Source organism: Ambystoma mexicanum, chromosome 9 (assembly GCF_040938575.1).
Source record: "Ambystoma mexicanum isolate Mex_15411 chromosome 9, UKY_AmexF1_1, whole genome shotgun sequence".
Taxonomy (NCBI): Eukaryota; Metazoa; Chordata; class Amphibia; order Caudata; family Ambystomatidae; genus Ambystoma; species Ambystoma mexicanum.
In genome coordinates this window covers 702,168,464-702,187,125 of record NC_090931.1, presented here as the reverse complement: position 1 = coordinate 702,187,125, position 18,662 = coordinate 702,168,464, and the positions used below count along the sequence as shown (strand labels likewise).

At 45.0% G+C, this 18,662-nt stretch overlaps 1 protein-coding gene across 2 annotated transcripts in view; it reads right to left on the bottom strand.

Annotated features, from left to right (window-relative positions):
- The window catches only part of CREB1 (cAMP responsive element binding protein 1), a 379,690-nt gene that overhangs the window by 85,208 nt on the left and 275,820 nt on the right, over positions 1 to 18,662 (bottom strand). For both annotated transcript variants that reach the window (XM_069615589.1, XM_069615588.1), the window contains one exon: positions 7,974 to 8,156. In XM_069615589.1, coding sequence (XP_069471690.1) covers positions 7,974 to 8,156 — 183 coding nt within the window. The remainder of the gene's footprint in view (positions 1 to 7,973; positions 8,157 to 18,662) is intronic.

Sequence of the window (18,662 nt, the reverse complement as noted above, 5' to 3'; positions counted from 1 at the left end):
AGGTATGTACCACCATCACCTAGCCCTACCTTCCACCGCTGTTCAATCCTGAGGCATAGGCGAGCGGTTTTACAGGACAAGAAGTAGCAGACACGAACCTACAGAACAAAAAGTCAAGAAAGAAGTGTGGGGCACTCAAACCTCAAAGAACGAGAGACTGAGAATTGAAAACATACTGGGGGAATGGATTGGTGTTACGAATCCCAGAGCCCTTTTGCCTAAACTCAAGTAGAAGCCATTCTATTTATTGTAACAAAGATTTGCCCACGAGAAAACACCCTGTTTGTCACAAGGGAATAGTTTCTTACCTGTAACTCCATTTCTCCAGCATTGGTATCTTTCATGGATTCACATGCTTAGAATATTCCCCGTCGTCAGGCTGGGAATCCCCGGTACATTATATAGACCCTTTCCCGTAGGAAAACTTTTTCGACGCTTATGCGTCCTATCCACCTCGTTTTGTATCATGCGTGCCCGTACCGTCAGGACGTCATGATATAAATACAGGCCCCGCCCCCGCGCTCCCTCAGATTTCGGCCCCCAAAGTAGTGGGGGAACCGGTTTGCATGTTCAGGGGAGGCAGGTGGGCGCATGTGAATCCATGAAAGATACCAATGCTGGAGAAATGGAGTTACAGGTAAGAAACTATTCCCTTCTCCAGCATTGGATCTTTCATGGATTCACATGCTTAGAATAGATTACATAGCAGTACCACCCCCAAAGAGGAAGCGTGCATGCAAACCCATATACTTTCTTCTCAAAGCCCGTTCCCTATGATCATGTATACATTAGTAATCGTTAACATAGGAAAACGAACCACATACAGTCATAAATTCCACAGGATGCAACCCCTCAGCCGGGGCTTACCTTATTGGAATAGGTGTCGGAGCACCGCCTGTCCCATCCGGGTATCTTCGGCATGTTGCTGCGACAGGCAGTAATGGCGGGTAAAGGTGTGTGTAGCCGCCCAGGTAGCCGCCATGCAGATGTCCCCCAGAGGGACTCCGGCCCACAGTGCCGTCGACGATGCCGCTGCTCTAGTTGAATGAGCTCTTGGCCGTCGTAGAAGAGGTTTCCCTGCCCTGGAATGGCAGTACGAAATGGTAGATGACACCCATCTTGACAGTCCTTGCTTTGAAATGGCTTTTCCTCTAGCACCCAAACCATAGGCCACGAACAGCTGTCTCGTTTCTCTGAACGGTTGCGTACGATGAAGATAAAACTTGAGAGCCCTTTTTACATCCAATGTGTGTAACGTGCGCTCCGCTCCCGAGCATGGCTCCGGAAAAAACGTAGGCAACACAATAGAGGAGTGTTTATGGAACACCGAAGGAGCTTTTGGTATGAACTGTGGGTTAGTGGCTAGGACTACCTTGTTCTTGAAAAATCGTAAGTATGGTGGGTCTACCATTAGAGCCTGAACTTCTGAAATACGTCGGGCTGAAGTGATGGCCACCAGGAAGGCCAATTTCCACGACAAAAACTTTAGAGACGATGATGACATTGGCTCAAAAGGAGGCTTCATAAGAGACGTTAAGACCAGATTGAGGCTCCACTCCGGCGGAAATTTCTTCTCTGGAGGGAAACTCCGAAAGAGGCCTTTAAGGAAGTGCTTAATCAGGCGGTCGCTGAACAATGGTGCCGAATGTCGTTGACGAGTAAACCTGGAAATGGCGGCCAGGTGTACTTTTATTGACGATACCGATAGGCCCTTTTGAGCTAAGAACAGCAAGTATGGAAGGAGCTGTTCCGGCTTAATCGATTGCAGGGCCAAACCTGGTTGATCCTCACACCACTGACAGAAACTTCTCCATTTGTACGCATATGAGGCGTTTGTGGAAGGTGCTCTTGCCGCTTGCAGGATACGCCGACAGTCCTCCGGAATCGTTAGCCGATCGAATTCGGCGAAGTCAGGAGCCAGGCCGTCAACTTGAGGCTGTCCGGGTCGTGATGCCAAACGACACCCTCCTGCCGAGACAGAAGGTCGGGGGTCTTCTGGAATCTCATCGGTTCCGCCGCCGCTAAGTGTAGCAGGTCTGAAAACCACACCTGTCTGGCCCAGTACGGGGCCACCAGAATTACCCGACATGGGTACCTGAGGATCCATTGCAACGTCCTCCGGACAAGGGGAAATGGAGGGAATGCGTACAGGAATTTGTTCGTCCATGGGAAGGAGAACGCATCCCCCAGTGAGCCCTGCTGAGGCCATCTGCTTGCGTACTGATGGCATTTTCTGTTGTTCTTCGTCGCGAACAAGTCTATGGAAGGATGTCCCCATTTCTTGAATACTTGTTGTAGTTGTTGGTCGTTCAGCACCCATTCGTGAACTTCGTTCATTTCTCTGCTGAGGGCATCGGCTTCCACATTTCTCACGTCTGGCAGGTGGAACGCTAAGATTTGCATGTTGTGTTGCAGGGCCCAATGCCAGATTTTCTGTGCCTCCGTCGATAGGGACCTGGAACGTGTCCCTCCTTGTTTCCTCAAGTAGAACATCGTAGTGGTGTTGTCCGTCATGACACGCACCACCGAGTCCCTCAGTTGAGGAAGAAAAGATTTCAGAGCCCATCGCACTGCTCTCAGTTCTAGCAGGTTGATATGCAGGGAGGACTCCTGCAACGACCACTGGCCTTGTACCTGTAACGTATCCAGATGAGCTCCCCATCCGCTCAGCGATGCATCCGTCACCACCGTCTTTTGGAACTCCGGTTCCAGTAGAGGCATTCCTTTCGTTAGATGAGTAGACACTCTCCACCAGCAAAGTGCTTGTACTAGTTGTTCGTCGACGACCAGTCTGTCGGACCAGCGACCTCGGCTCTGCGCCCAACTGTCCGCTAGAAATTCCTGGCAAGGCCTCATAAACAGACGGCAGTTGTTTATCAACGGAATGCAGGACGACATGGTCCCTAGCAGGGACATGTATTTGCGCACTGAAACCTTGGTACCGCCTCTCCATTCCGACGCCTTGCTTTGAAGTTTCTGAATTCTTTCGCTGGATGGTCTCACCAGGCTTGTGTGTGTATGAAACTCCGCTCCTAGAAAGACCAAGGTCCTCGAAGGCTCTACGGAGGACTTGTTGAAGTTTATTGCGAAGCCCAGTTCCTGTAAGAGGAACATTGTGGCCCTTAGACTGTCTCGTGTTTGTTCCCTGGACGAACCTCTGACCAGCCAGTCGTCTAGATATGGATAGACATGGTGACCATCCTTCCTTAAATGGGCCGCTATAGGGGCCAAGCACTTGGTGAACGTCCTGGGGGAGGACTTGAGCCCGAACGGGAGGACCTTGAACTGAAAATGCTTTCTCCCGACGACGAACCTTAAATATCTCCTGTGTCGTGGGTGTATTGGGATGTGAAAATAAGCGTCTTGAAGGTCTAGTGACGATAGATAATCCATGGGTTGCACCGACCTGATAACCTCTTGGAGCTTTAGCATTTTGAATTTTAGGCTCTTTAGCCATTTGTTTAGTACCCTCAGGTCGAGAATGGGCCTCCATTTGCCGTTTGGCTTCTTGACAACGAAGAACCGGGAATAAACTCCTTGTCCTTCCTGTGCCACAGGAACACTCTCTACCGCCCCCTTTCGCAACATAAGCGCCGCCTCTTGTCGTAGGATTCGGAGGTGGGGCTGTGTCGAGAATACAGGCGGAAGACGTGGAGGCTTGTCTTTGAATTGTAGCGCATGACCCATGCGAATCGTGTCTAGAACCCATCGATCTGTGGTGATGCATTTCCATCGGTCGAAGTGATGAGAGACTCGTCCCCCCAGGACGTTCCGAAGGCCGTCATTGGTTGCTGGTTTGCTTGTTCTTCGTCGACGATGGACCCGAGCCTCGCCGCCTGGAGGCTTGATAGTCTCTGCTTCTACGTGCCGACTGGGACGCTCGTCTGAACCCTTGCGAAGAGTACGAGGGCCTGTTAAATCCACGGTCCCTCGAGGCTCCAAAGCGGGAGTTTCCAGAAGCACCCCTAAAGGGGCGAAAGTTTCTACCCGTTTGGAGGGCGCCGAGGGACCTAGCAGTATCCGTGTCTTCTTTCATCCCCTTCAACGCTTCATCAACCTTTTCGCCAAACAGGTGTTCCCCTTCGCATGGCATGTCAAGGACTTTGTACTGGACTTCAGGACGGAAAGTAGTACATTTGAGCCACGCTTGTTGACGAAGTACTACTCCATGGTTGATTTGTTTGAAGCCAGACTCTGCTAGGTCAACTGCAATATTAATTGCGTGGTTCGAGGCCTCTTCGCCATCCCGCACCAGTAACATAACTGCTTTCCGGTGTTCGTCTGGCAGATGTTCTAGGATAGGGGCTAGTTTGTGCCACATTTCTCTATCATATCGTGACACGATCGCTAAGGAATTGGCTGCTCTTACTGTCGTCGCACCGACCGAGAGCACCTTTTTTCCAAAGGCGTCTTGCCTCCTAGCCTCGCTTTCTGGTGGCGTTGAACATTTTTGCTGTACCCTGGCCTTCCTAGCCGCTGCCGCCGACACCACCGAGTCAGACAGAGGCTGTGATGTTAGACATTTTGGAGTGGACTCCGGAGCTTTAAACTTTTTCTCAATCCGTCCCTTTATAGCTGGCTCCGAGAACGGATGGCGCATCGTCTTGAGACCTTCTTGCCACACGTGGTCCAGAATTGGGATGGCAAATACCGATTTCCTCCTTTGACCCATATGGTCAAAAAGGAAACAATCTTTCTTCTGCTCCTCAGGAATCAAGCCGAACTCGGAACAAGCTTTTCCCATCATTGCATGGAAGGCTCCCACATCATCCGGGGGAGATGGCTGTGTCTGGCTCCTCGTAGACTCTACCTCTACATCCGAACTCCATGTTGGGTCCCTCGACGGTGACAGGGAGATGTCTGACCCTGAGTCACCCAGTATAGAATCGGACTCCGACAACTCACCCTCCTCCTGCGCTCGAGGACGATCTTTTACCGCCTGGGGAGCCGATGGGTTTTTAGTCGTCGAGCGAGCCGTACAAGTTTGCTCGTCGACGGAAGGTACAGAAAAAAGTGACGATGACGTCCCAGGTTGAGGGATCTGCGTATCCAGCCGCTGCAGGAGCTTCTGAAGAGTATTAAGCACATCCAGAGACAAAACTGTCTGGGGGGTCAGTAACGTTGATGATATAGGTACCATACCCCCACTCGCACTCGTCGTCGCCGACGTGGAAGGCCGTAAGCCTAAATCCGATGGCTGCAGAACCGTGCCACCTTCTCCTTCCGCCGAGCAGGCCGTGTCTGGCTGCAGTAAGACTTCAGGGGGGGTCGGGTCATAGACCTCTGGCAGCCAAGCCATAGACTGAGTCTCCGTCGACGAAGGAATCCCAACCGCTGCTGCCTGAACGGTAATAGGCATCGTCAATGACACTGAGGTCGACGAGCAAGTCGTCGTCGTCGAGCCCTTAGACTTCGTCGCCGATTTCGATGCCGACTTCCCGGCTGAAGCATCTCGAGGTCGACGAGCAAGTCGTCGTCGTCGAGCCCTTAGACTTCGTCGCCGATTTCGATGCCGACTTCCCGGCTGAAGCATCTCGACTCATGGAAGACCTGGGACGGTCCCCTGAGGAGGATTTTGACAGCGCTTGCCTCTCCGTCTTAGATGATGAGGAGGAGGAGGAGGAGGGCTTTTTATGTGATGAGGAAGACCCAGCATGCTTTCCCTTATGCTTGTCCTCAGCGCGGATTTCCGCTGGCCGTACCTTTTTCGATGGAGGTTCCGACTTGCTCCTGGAGGCCGTGGAGCCAACTTCCGAAGCCGGGTAGGCACCCGCTCCGTCATTAAGCCAGTCGACCAGCCTTCTTTTACGGTCCTTAAGGGTTTTTTGGGAGAAACCCTGGCATATCTCACATGTATCCGCCGTGTGGTGCGGGTGGAGACAGTAGATACAATCCATGTGGCCATCTCCTTCATAAACTTTTTTGAGGCCACATGTCGCACAAGGGCGAAATAACGCTTTTCCAGACATAATTCTCCAGAATTTGAACGTCGCCGAAGCGAAACAGAAAAAACAACCTAGTTTCCACTAGTAGTAATCACGAGGATCCCACTACTTTGAAAGACGGTTGAAATCTGAGGGAGCGCGGGGGCGGGGCCGTCGAAAAAGTTTTCCTACGGGAAAGGGTCTATAATGTACCGGGGATTCCCAGCCTGACGACGGGGAATATTCTAAGCATGTGAATCCATGAAAGATCCAATGCTGGAGAATGTTAGTTACTTAAAGGGAGTGCCATTTGGCCAGGGAAGGTGGTTTCAAGGCATTTATTTATTTTGGCTGAATATTGCAATACCCAAATAAGCCGCCCATTAGTGTCTAGTGTTGATTCTACTCTGCATCATGACAGTACTGTATCACAGCAACAAAATGTACTGCTTGTACCTATATTCATGTGTGTGATGATTAACAAAAAAGTAGAAATTGAGAAATAATTGCAGGTCAACCAGCGGGAAATACACATTCTGATAGCCCTCTTTGCAATCATCGCACCTGTGCCATGGTTTCCTGAAAAGCAGTTTTTCAAAAGCCCGTCTGGATCTCCCCTAATCTCAATTTGGAGGGGAGTGCTCATGTCATTCAGAGCAATTTAACGGCTTCCTCGAATACATCTTTGTGAAAACAAACGCTATTCTGTCAGCATTGTGTTCAGGGAAGAACACACTTCTGATAGTGCAATACCTCACAGTCTCTGCAGTGAAGGAGAGTGGTTAGTAGGCAAACCAAGGACCACAAGAAGAGTGGAAGCCACAGCAATGGCTGAAGCACTCAGTCTCTCCATACTAGCCATCAATGCGTGGATACCCATTTGGTCTAAAAAGAATGCCCAAAGCAGGAGATGTTTGTATGCACCCCCTTTACTACTCATGTCAAGGATATAGCCTAAGCTGCTGCTCTACAAGGGCTTGAATCCCGGACTTTATTTGCAAATGGGCACTTTCGCATGGCGTCTGAAAAACCTGCATTCTGACATAGAACCGAAAAAAATACCAAGAATGTGAAAAAGAAAAGTATTCTCTAGAAAGTAACACTACGAATAGAGGAAGCATTGTTTAGATTACAGTTTTGACAGAACACATAGGAATTGAAGATTGCCTCCATCATGCTCTATATTTACCTAAGATTTTCAAAAATCTTTCATTCTCACTTAAAAATAATAGGGCTATAGTGTCCAAGATGGTGATGACTTACTCAAGAACTTCTGAATCGGACTATCATCCCTTGATGGAGATTCTTTATCGAATTAAAAGCCAAGTAGAACTACTCTTGCTTAATCAAGTTACAAGGTGACAAATTGAAGACAAGGGCCTGATTACAAATTTGGCGGCATTTTCTCAAACGGTCTTACTGTGACTGCATGTATTTAGTATAAAGTAATTCTAACAATCCACTTGATATAGAGGCATAAGGAACCTTCAGCTACTTGCCATTTTGGAGTCCCACAGGACTCTACTGTGGAAATGATGTATTGACGCATGCAGTAATACCAAATGGGCATTTTATTTATTTATGTATTAGTACAGCATTGTGTGGAGGTACTTATCTCTATGTAAAAGATGAGTTTCAGTATTGAAACTCGTAGTGTGGCAGAATGGTAAAATAGGCAGTATTCAGAAATACCACACATTTTACAACTTCTGCCAAACTTGCACTCTGACCCCGAGTATTTTATGTTACCCTCTATTTCCCACAGGGAAGTGATAAACCAAGGTATTATTTATTTTGCTTTACAAAAGAGTAATACAGCTTATAATTTTGCGAAAACCCTTTTGCCAGAACCTAAAATCTTTTATATCAATCTATCTTAACGCCTAAAAAATGAAAATGGACATTATTAAACATGTCCCCGCACCCCCAAGATGTGCGTGAATTAAATAAAAAATAAAAACAGAAATGCTTATTTATATGCTTTAACTACCAGCTTCAACATTGTGCTGGTCATATACTATCGAAATATTCATTACATAAAGCTTCTACCTTGTACAACAACTTGATTGCTGGGCACAAGGATCTGCTGTCCATCCGTGGTTTGCGCATACTGCAAGATAGTTGTGCCAGGCTGGTTTCCAGATGCATTTGTCATGGTGAGAGTCTGCAAGCCCTGTACTGCGTCTGTGCCATTGTTCGCCAGTTGTATTGCTCCTCCTTGAGTGATGGCAACTAGGACAAGATTGTGGGGTTTAATAGTTTGTCACATAAATCATCATATTATAAGCTCCACATGATTCATTTCACCTCCTCTGAATTATACATAAAAGTGATTAGCCACAGTTAAATAGCCAATGGCTCCATGAATGATCAATTTCAACAATATACAAATGACATGGCAAAACCTTAAACTATATTGAAACTGAAAAATGCTTGATTTCACGGGACAGTCAATTATGCGATGTAATCGAGCATTAGCAATGGGCTTGGAAGTTATAAGGAAGACTTGATTAAACAAAAATACACTAACATAATCTTTGCAGTTTGCTTCAGTTTTGTAAATCACATGCTGGCATCACCATCTAGTGATTGGTCCTGAATATTACAACTTCTTTGCGAGTTTTTTGAAGCAGGCGTCAACATGGACATGTGCAACAAGATGACAGTATGATGTACATGCTCCTCCCACAACGCTCCCTAGTAGATTACATGTTCAGATTGCATCGGTTAGGGAGGTTTCCCAAATCCACTTTGTAGGTAGACTTCACAAAACTATCCCAATGGTTTATAGATCCCAAACTCTTAGTTTCAGTCTATACTACTTTTGAAACCTTGGCTTATAATAAGAGGAAGATGTGAGCTGTAGGGAAGTACACTGAACCTAGTTAGTAATGCACATCAAAGAAAAAAGTACACATAGATTTATATTACAATATATATTTATAATATTTAGACAAGATATGCTTTAAGATACTTAGTACAATTAAACAAAACACTTAGGATTACTTGGGAATACATTTCAAAGGCCACTACTTCGTTTGTAGTTACTCGTGGTTATAATTGTTACAGCTTTTGACAGTAATGACAGTTCTACCATATTATTAGTACGAACGCTTGTTAGGGAGAATTCTCAGTTCTGTGCTAATTCCCTTCAACCTTAAAGACCAACCCCCACCCCCCCCCACCCCCCAGCTCTTTTGCTGGACTTAAACTCCATAGGCATCTACTTTTTGTATGGTGACACACAGTACCTTCAGTGCAGTGTCACAGAGAAATCCTTTAGATTTCTCATAAGGTGTACATATCTTTTCTTGGGTGAATTAACGTTCCCAAGAATAGTAACGTGAAATTGACTTTACTTCCCTTTTCTCTTTGTAGGTCCAGCACACACCATCTTATGTGGAGTGCTGGGGGGGGGGGGTTACTTAGTAGCCCCTTATCCTACCTACTCACAACATTTTTTATGTTACCCTCACTACTTTAAATGGCTGGTGGCAGTGGTTTAATTTTCCTACCATTGTGCGTTTTTACTGCAGGCTGAATCCTCAGCTGCAGTATAGCACCCATGGGTGACCATTTTGTCAAAATGGCCCTGGTCGTCTTTTTTCACCATTTTCTGTTTGAGAGGTCTTGGGTTTTACTCTACACGCCAAGCCAGGTTTGAGCCCTTTGTTAGTTTTGCTTTTGGCAGGCTCCAGTACTAATACTAACCTCTGGCTCCTGTGTGTCTGGAAGAGCAGGAAGTGAGAGAGGTTCCCGAAACTCCCCTGTCCTTTGTCTTTATGAATGCACCCAGTCCCGATAGGCTGGCTGTCCTTGCAGGACACACTGATCTCAAAATGGCTAAATCCACATATGGGGATCACAGTCTTCCTACTTCAGGGGTACTACCATACAATCTACAAAAGGAAGGTGTATATTCAGTGTCTCCACTTCAGATCTGCAAGGAGGCCCACACAAACTAAGATTAACTCCCAAAATGTCTTTATTTACTTATAAAAATACAATTTGTATTAGTCATAAAACACAATCTTAAAATAGTCTCCTAACATTAAAAATAATGCAAATAGTTAAAGGTGCCGACTATGGCACAGTAGAGCTACTAGAAGCAGTTCCCAGGTGTTCTTGATGGTAGCCCATTTCAACATACCGAAGAAAACCCTGTGTAACACTAAAAATGTTGAGGTCAGGGCAGATATAAAAGATGGAGCAGTTAGCTTTCCCTCCAAATCCAAAGTAATAGAAGTCCAAACACAGATTGGGATGACAAAGTCAGTCAGCTCCCTGCCCCCTAATACTGGTAAGAATGTGCAGGAGGGAGATGCAAAAGAACCCTAAGGCATCTTTTTGGGCTTCATAGGGATACTGTTAAGTCTACTGGTGATCGTCACCAAGAGCACGTGTCACCCGTTGCTCCTGGTCTGCTGATTGGTGGAGAACCTTCCTCAAAGAAGGAGCATCAAAGAAATGTGGAAATTGTGGAAAGAAGGGTATTTTTTTTTAAACTTAAGTCTCACTTGAATTTGCAAATTGTGTTGAACTGTACTAGTTTATAGAAATAGTTGCGTGAAATTTTAGTGTTAGATGGAATCACTTCCGCCGACATTGATTATATCAGCTTTCCTGCTGGTGCACGTACAAATTTGGTGGAGGTGGTTTTATGCTCATCATATTTTAAAAACTATTCTAGCAGTAAAGGATGAATTAAATGAACTGGGGTTCATGATTCGTGAGGAGTTGGAGGTTGTAAGGACTATGAGAGAAAATAGTGCCGATGGAGTTGTGACATTTTTGAATGTGAATGCACAAGGAAAGGAGGGCAAAGATTGTGACGAAGAGGGTTGGGCCTTGTTGATAAACATCCTTAAACAAGAGGTTGCCGAGAACGACAAAATCCCGACAGCCCTCTGATACTAACTCAAGCCCAGATGTTAGTAGGGAACTCAAGAAGTTTTAAGAGTTTTTTACAAGGTGAAGAGAGCAGTCAGATTTTGGAGCGATATAGTTCTTTTACAAGATACCTGGCTTTCTTTTAAGGTATGGGTGGAAGGGCTCACAACTACAACAAATCGCCACAAAAACAATGGAGGTAGACCATCAGGGGGCTTACTAGTTGCCACTAAAAACTCAAGGTTACTATCTCAGAATATACCGGGAATATTGGCTGTGGTAATGGTGGTTAGTTTGCAGAGTAAGAGCATGACAATCCTCATAATAAACTTGTATTGGAATCTGATTTCCAGCTCTATAGAAGATATCCTTGAAAAGCTAACAGAAATTTTGGGAGACTGGTTGTCCACCCACGACACATGTGATCTTAGCCAGGAATTTTAATTCTCACTGTCTCCATAGCGCCTGTTCTAAAAATAAAATTAGTAAAATCAATGGCAGGAAATGGAGAGCTTGGACCTTGGAGTGGGATTTAATTGTGGCAAACGTAAACAAATTGGGAGATCTTTAGACACAAGAAACGTGGAATTGTGGCTCAAAATCTTCCACAATCGACTGTGTTTTTGACAAGTTCTTTGTTTGATTTGGGTTCTTCCGTTGAGATAAAAGACTAAACAGTGATCACACCAAGAGGATAGTTAATATGAATTTGGGATCTCAATCTGTCTCAATGGTTATAAGCACAAATCTATATGTCACTAATGCTGGAAATTGGATTAGGACATTTAGGAAGGGCGGAAGAATACTAATGGAGGAACTGAAAAAATATGTTCAACAAAGTTCTACTGATGAGTTAGAATTGATTTGTACTACACAGAGTTTCAAGAAATTCTTTTGGGAGAGGGACGAACCGAAGGGGCCTTGCCAGAATAACTGCTCGTATATCCATCAGTTTGATAGAACAATTTGGCTCAAGAAAAAGATATATAGGCAACAGTTGCACCAATTAAGGATGAGTGTAGTTGATGATGAGACCTATCAACTTAAGAAAAGACAATTGATGCGGGCATACAAAAATTGGTTACGTCTACATAAGTTTAGCCTAGTGCAGGCTGATGGTGAAAGGATGTTGAATGCACTGATATTAAAGAATACTGGTAATTTATGGTCTTTGATTAATGAGGCAAATTGTAAGCAAAGTCAAATGCAGTGTAGCTGGCGTCTAACTGGGAAAATAATAAATGGTACTGTTGATAATGTAGGAATTCTTACTCCCCCTCCCTCAGTGCTGAACGACTAATAGCAAAAGCTAACTCAAAGGCAGCTGGACCAAACGGACTGACTAAAACGATTCTGAAATCCAACAGGGAATTGTGGGCTGTTTTGCTTACATTGCTTTTTCTGAACATTCTGCAGTCCTGTGTTATGCCTGAATCATGGAAATCTTCTATCGTTATTCCTATATTCAAAAAGGGCGATCGGACGGATCCTGCAAATTACTGCACGGTCGCCCTGAGGGAGAAGGTGTGGTGTATTGGAGTACATGCATGAGGACACTAGAATCCAAATCAGGATGGATGTTGCGGGTCCTTCGACTGACGAAATCAGGACAACCAGAGGCTTAAGACAATGATGTATGTTGGCACACCGTCTTTTTATTGTATGTTTGACAGATTTAGATGTAGCTCTTAAAAAGGCGGCTTCGATTAGTCCTAGATATAACAGCCAAGGTATTAGATGGATGTCATGCGTGGATGAGGTCGCTTTGTTTGACTGAACCCTAATAGAACTATAAAGAATGCTGATTGCCTTAGGGGACTATGCCAATGACAACAAACTTAATATTGATTTTAAAATGTGTGATTCGTCTTGCTAAATCTTCTAAAAGAGGGAGCAGTTTTAAATGGTCAATGGATAATATCCAAATCCCTCCAATAAGTGAGATTACATATCTTGGTATTTTGATTTTAGCGCAATCCGATGTCTCATGTATAGTAAGTAGGCAATTGTTAAGTAAGATTGGGTGCACTAAAACAACCCTGACCTCCTGGCAATAGGAACCCAACCTTTGGTATAAATCTGTTGGTAGTGTGGTTGGGTAGCCAGACTTATCTCAAGAGGGGTCAATGTGAGCTGCACGGGAGTTACACAGAGATTCACAGTGACAAGTATTCAAATGAACTCTTACACACAAGGTTTCTTGCTTAAACAATTATTCATTTAACAGTCAAAGTATGCCTTCTTCAGAAGAGAGCAATGTAAAACAACACACAAATATACTTAAAAATACACACTCTTAGATTCTAAATCAGCAACTACCCATTTGGGATGGCATACAGACACTTCCTACACCCTCAGGTGACTTCAGTAGTTAGAGGGCTGTTGACATTAATGCATCACTGTTGCATTTAGAATATTCTGGAGAGGAGTGTTAAAGAGAAGAGAGTTCAGAATAAAACAAGTATTCACACAGTTATTCTTAAGCAGGTAAGTACTTTCGAAATAACCCCCCCAATGCAAAGTCAGTTAACCCTTTCCTGGAAGGAAGGCAAAACACATAAGCAGAAGAGAGAAGAGTAATTCAGGGAGCCAGGCCAGCAAAGTTAAGTTAGCAAAAGACATGGTGAACTGAAGCACTTCTTGCAGGTAAGTAGAAAGTCTTTTACAATGTTTAAAAAGTCTTTGTAGAATAGAAGAAATCAAAGTAGGGCCACAAGCTGATTAGGCTTGTGAGGTAAAGAAGCTGTTAGCAACTCTACAGATGCAACCAAGACAAGTCTCCTACGAGGACAAGCAAGGTGGCACAACAAGAGGCAAATTCTCTCAGTCTTTACAGTACCTTTAGGTTGAAGAAAAGTGCAGCAGGTGGCTTCTGTTACTGTGCAGCTCTGCAGACCCGATGTTCCTGGGCCTCAGCCGTGGGGACAAGAGTGAGGACTTCTGGTGACTCCTGCACTGCAATGGGACGGTCACTGACTGCAATCTTCAAATGAGTGGGAATTCAGGGTTTCAGCTCCTCGCGTCTACCGCAAATAGCAACACTGCGGTTCCTGGCTGTCGAGATGGGCTTTCCTTGCATCTGGGGTCCCGCACTCTATTGAGGGGGCTCAGGCTCGGTCAGTCCTGCTTCCTGGGAGTTTGGTTTTAGCAGCGACTGCAGTGAAAATTCAACCAGCTCCGAGAGGATATCCATGTGGCTTACTTTGGATTTAGAGTTGATTGGTCCCAACAACTCAAAAGGGAGAAGTCATCCTTACAGGGGCTTCTCTGTCGATACAAATTTGGAGTTTCAGCACAGCAACAGGGCATCACCGGGCAAACCAACGTCCTGTGAAGGATTCCAATCGGGCGTCACACACCGGACCAGGACCCTTGGTATGCTCAATGAGAATACTTTATTTTCTACTAATTCGAATTGAGCTGATACACAACCCATCTCACAACCCCTTTTACAAATACCCTGGGTCACAATGGACCATGAACCAGGATGGTGTGTCTTAATACAATATTTATTTTAATTTCAAAGGAAATCACACAATTATATTGGGCAGCAATCACCAATGGGGTGATAATTACAATGAAAACCTCTGAAATACACTTGGGTACCCTTTTACAAGAACATATCCAAAGCACACATGAATAGGAGCACTTTTTCTATTCGGGTAGATGGCACCCCTGGAATGTTCCCTCAAACCCCAATTAATCGAATTCTGAGTGGATAGAAAGAAGCAGCAGGGAGCCAGGGATATGAGGCAACAAACAATGGCAATGGCATAAAATAACACTCGAATTTGACAAATAATTATATGTGTGATTAAATGATGATGTATATATATTTAATCACAGTATCAGGGATGTTACATCACTAGCAATTATAAGGTAAGGTATCACAAAAGGCATACAGTTCAAAAGCAACTTGAAATGGAGAACATAGTGCAATCAAAATCACACGTGGAAAAGTTGCGATTTACAGTTTTAAATGTCAAAACGTTTTTTTTTTTTTTTAAACGGGTGAAAGATACAGAATCGGAATGCGGTTTTTAGGCTGGGGAATAGATGCACATCACAGGGACAATATAGAAGTGAAAGTGACTATAGCTGAATACTTGGATGAGATTTTCAAGGTGAAAGAAATTCGGTGTTGGTAAAATGAAGTTAAAAAGAGAAAATCGGTTTGGAAAAAAAAGGTTTACTTAAACTAGATTATCAAGAAGATAGCGCTGCCCATGAAGCAGGTTAAGCGGCCGCATTAACCCCCTTTATGCCACGTGTCTCTTTATGTGGAAATTAATAAAATTATTCAAAATATTGCTAAGGAGTTATAAGATGGGGTGAATGAAAGGATGACGCGAACACTAGGAAATCAAGGACAGGATGCACCGAGGATTCTAAAAAGTTTTACACAAGTTACCAGGGTATGAATAGGATTACTTAGAGAGGAGGACAAAGACAAAGGGTCAAGATGGGATAGGCTATGTGTTTCTATGGGATGGGGAAATACTCACAATCCGCACTTGAGTTTGGGATTTGGGACAAGCAACCAGGTTCGGACTCAAAGACTCTGGTCACAGCACGTCGGGCGCCCCTTACAGCAAACAGCTGGGCAAGTCTGGTCACTGGATGGCAAGGGTACAACAGGCATGCAGGTAGTGGGCAAAAAGTGGGTCTGGTCTCGGGATACTCCCAAAAGGGTACAACAGCTTTTCCCCCTCGTTATTGGGATTTTACTGGGGTTTCTGGATCAATGGCCTTGCTGGGGTAGGCTCAGCTTTACTTTGGCCTGGCAGTAGAGTCTGGAATCTTGCAAAGGTGAATCTGGAATGCCTGGATACGCAGGCGCTGGAAATTCAGGAGAGAGTGGCCTGTCCTTGTGAGCTCCCACCCCTTATATAAAGCGTGACATCACCGGGTATATTGTTGGGCAGAACCAAGCTAGACATATCCCCAAGAACTGGATAGGTCAGCCTAAGTTCTTTGCCTCCTCCAGGAGGGGACTCAGTTTATTGGTTTGTATTTTATGAGATGCAAAGCCATCCCACAGTCCTTTTTGCCAAAAATCAATCTTAACATAAATCACACATTTGTACAGTTGTGGCACTTTCGCAAATTACATAAGCAGATTACATATTTCACACAGAGCATGGTGTTCCCACTCCCAGGTTTGTATGACATTATTTCGCCCTTCTAATAGTTTTTCGTACTTTTTAGTGGGAATGATTTACCCAAAATCCCACAATTTTAGGTATCTGTACATATCATCATAGAGCATATTTCCATTAATTTTTAACGTTCCACCATGTGTACTTTCCCCATGATTCACATTCTCCTGGCGTTTACGTCCCATACATGCTATGGACAGCCACAATATCTTGTTTGAAAGCCACGAAAATTACTTTTAAACTATAAAACTTTTACATTACTGCCTTGTCTGGTTTTAGAATTAACAGTCTTTAAAGTTTATTCATTAAATAGTCTTTGAGGCAAAATGGGCTGGCCTTTGTCCTCCAACTGGGACAATTTTTTTCCAGGCTTCAACCAAATGTCAGTTTTGCCCAGGGCTGCCCTGGAGTTGGCTTTGAAGCTCCCCAATAGAAGTTGAGGGGAGGTGATTTTCCAAAAGTCACACATATGCGTCCCGGAATCTATTTTGTCAACCTGGATCACAGACAGAAGTCTGACGAGCGTGTGTTATTCTGCCTCCTGGTCCATTCAGAGTTTCAAAGGGCACAATTAACATGTAGGCGTCCCAGAAATCCATTGTGGCTTCTCTTGGGGATAGGCCACTCCTGCTGTCAGCACCCAAATGTCCCTTGAGCCATGGCAGAAAACCTGTTTGGGCTGATTTCCCAGTACAGCCAATACATTTATTTCTTTATTTTATTTGTTCTGAATCAAAAGCAAGCCTGTTGAAATAAAACATCCCATGTATGTTTACCAACAAACCCCCCTTTACATTGCTAGGCAAGGACAGGGTCTTATTCAACATTACACTTTTAAATCAGGCATTTTTCTTATTTGCAAAAGCACATTTTAGCATGTGGTGAAGTCTGCTGGGATGTCCCTTTCAAAGGTTTTTCTCTTCCATCTGAATTCCCAACACTGTTTTGCAGCCCTAGTCAGTTTCTCTCTTGCAGCAGGCTGGTCAAGACACAGGTCCACTGAAATGGACATATGCCCATAGAGCTAGGGTTTCTTTTGAAGCATGGATTTTTGACATTTTGTAGCCCAAAAGTCAAGCGTTTTCCGTGCGGTTGAAAACAAAGTCTGTGGATTTCCCAGATCTGGTCTGACACAGCCTGTCATTCAGGAATAATGCTATTTTCTGCTGGAGCACAATCTGAATATGGATGGACAGGGTCCCACTGATAAAAGCAGTGTGATGTTGAACAGGTGAAAAGAGTGTCAGGGCTGCATCCTTTTTCCCCCCAAAATATTCCTTTTTCAATGGGAACTTTTTAGCAAGCAGCAGAGCAACGCTGCTTTTCAATTTGCTTCTTTGGTGCACACAAGAACACACACTGGCAGCCTTTCCCGGTGTGCCCCTTATTCCAACTTGCCCAATAGGTGCTTGGCAAGACAGTGCAGCCATCATTTTGTAGCTGCAAAGGTAGTTTTGATGCGAGGCAATGATGCTCAGAGGAGCCAGCGCAGCCATTTTGTTGTTACCTGCTGAAGTGCAGTTTGGTTATGGATAGGAATTCTGCTGAGTGGGTCAATGTATCCCACAATCCAGGAGTTGCAGCAGGCTTCCTCTTCAAATTCTTCTTCGGATTCTTTCATCCAGTGGTCGACTCTGCCAGGCGAAAAGCCTTGCCTTTTATGCAGGTTTTCCCATTCATTCCAGCCTAGCTGTCAGTCACCCAGAAGGGTGGCTGTCCTTGTCGGACAGCCAACCGGCCAATCACCTAAGAGTGCTTTCCTGTCCCCCAGGGGACTAAGCACAGGGAGTTTCAAGCACCTCCCTCGTATCCTGCCCCCGCCAGACACCATGGGGGCAGAGGCAGACTTCACTCGTGAATCCCGCCAAAGACAAAACGAACAAAGGGACCAAACCTGGTTTGGCGCGCAGAGTACATCTCAAGAAGGACCTTTCCACAAAGAAATGGCGAAAAAAGAAGACTGGGGCCATTTTGACAAAAATGGCACCCATGGGTACTTTACTGCAGCTGCGAATGCAGCCCGCAGTAAATGCACACCACAGTAGTTAAAAGTAAACCACTGCCACCAAAGGGTAACTGTTACATGAGAACCTAGACATAGGGGATACTAAGTAACCCCTCCAGCACCCTATTGTAAGATAGTGTGTGCTGGGTCTAGAAAGTTACAGATGTAAGTAAAGTCAATTTTACTTCACTGCTCTTGGAAACAGTTTACCAAGAGAAAGTATTTAACCCTTTGGGAAATCTGAAAGACTTCCCTGTGCCACTGCATTGAAGGTGCTGTTTGACACAATGTAAACAATGCGAAAGAGTTAACATCTTGAACTTGTTCAAGCATCTCAAGTCCAAGATGGGTCGCACTCTTCCGTCCAGCATGGGGATTAGGACATAGGAGAGTACCAACCCTGATTTCGCTCAGCTGCAGGTACCAGCTCTATTGCACCCTTCTCCAACAGGATGAGAATCTCCTGTTGGAGGAGCGGATCTGGATCCAAGGAAGATCGGACTCTTTGGGAGCAATCCAGGGGTTTAAGAATGGGAGGCAGTAACCATAGGCCGCTGTTTGTAGCACCCATGCATCTGAAGTTATGCCTCACCAACTCCAGAAATGTTGCGACAGTCTGCCTTCTACCACAGATGTGTTGATGAGGCAGTCAAAGGGATTTTGCTGCTCCAGCTGCGGGCAATT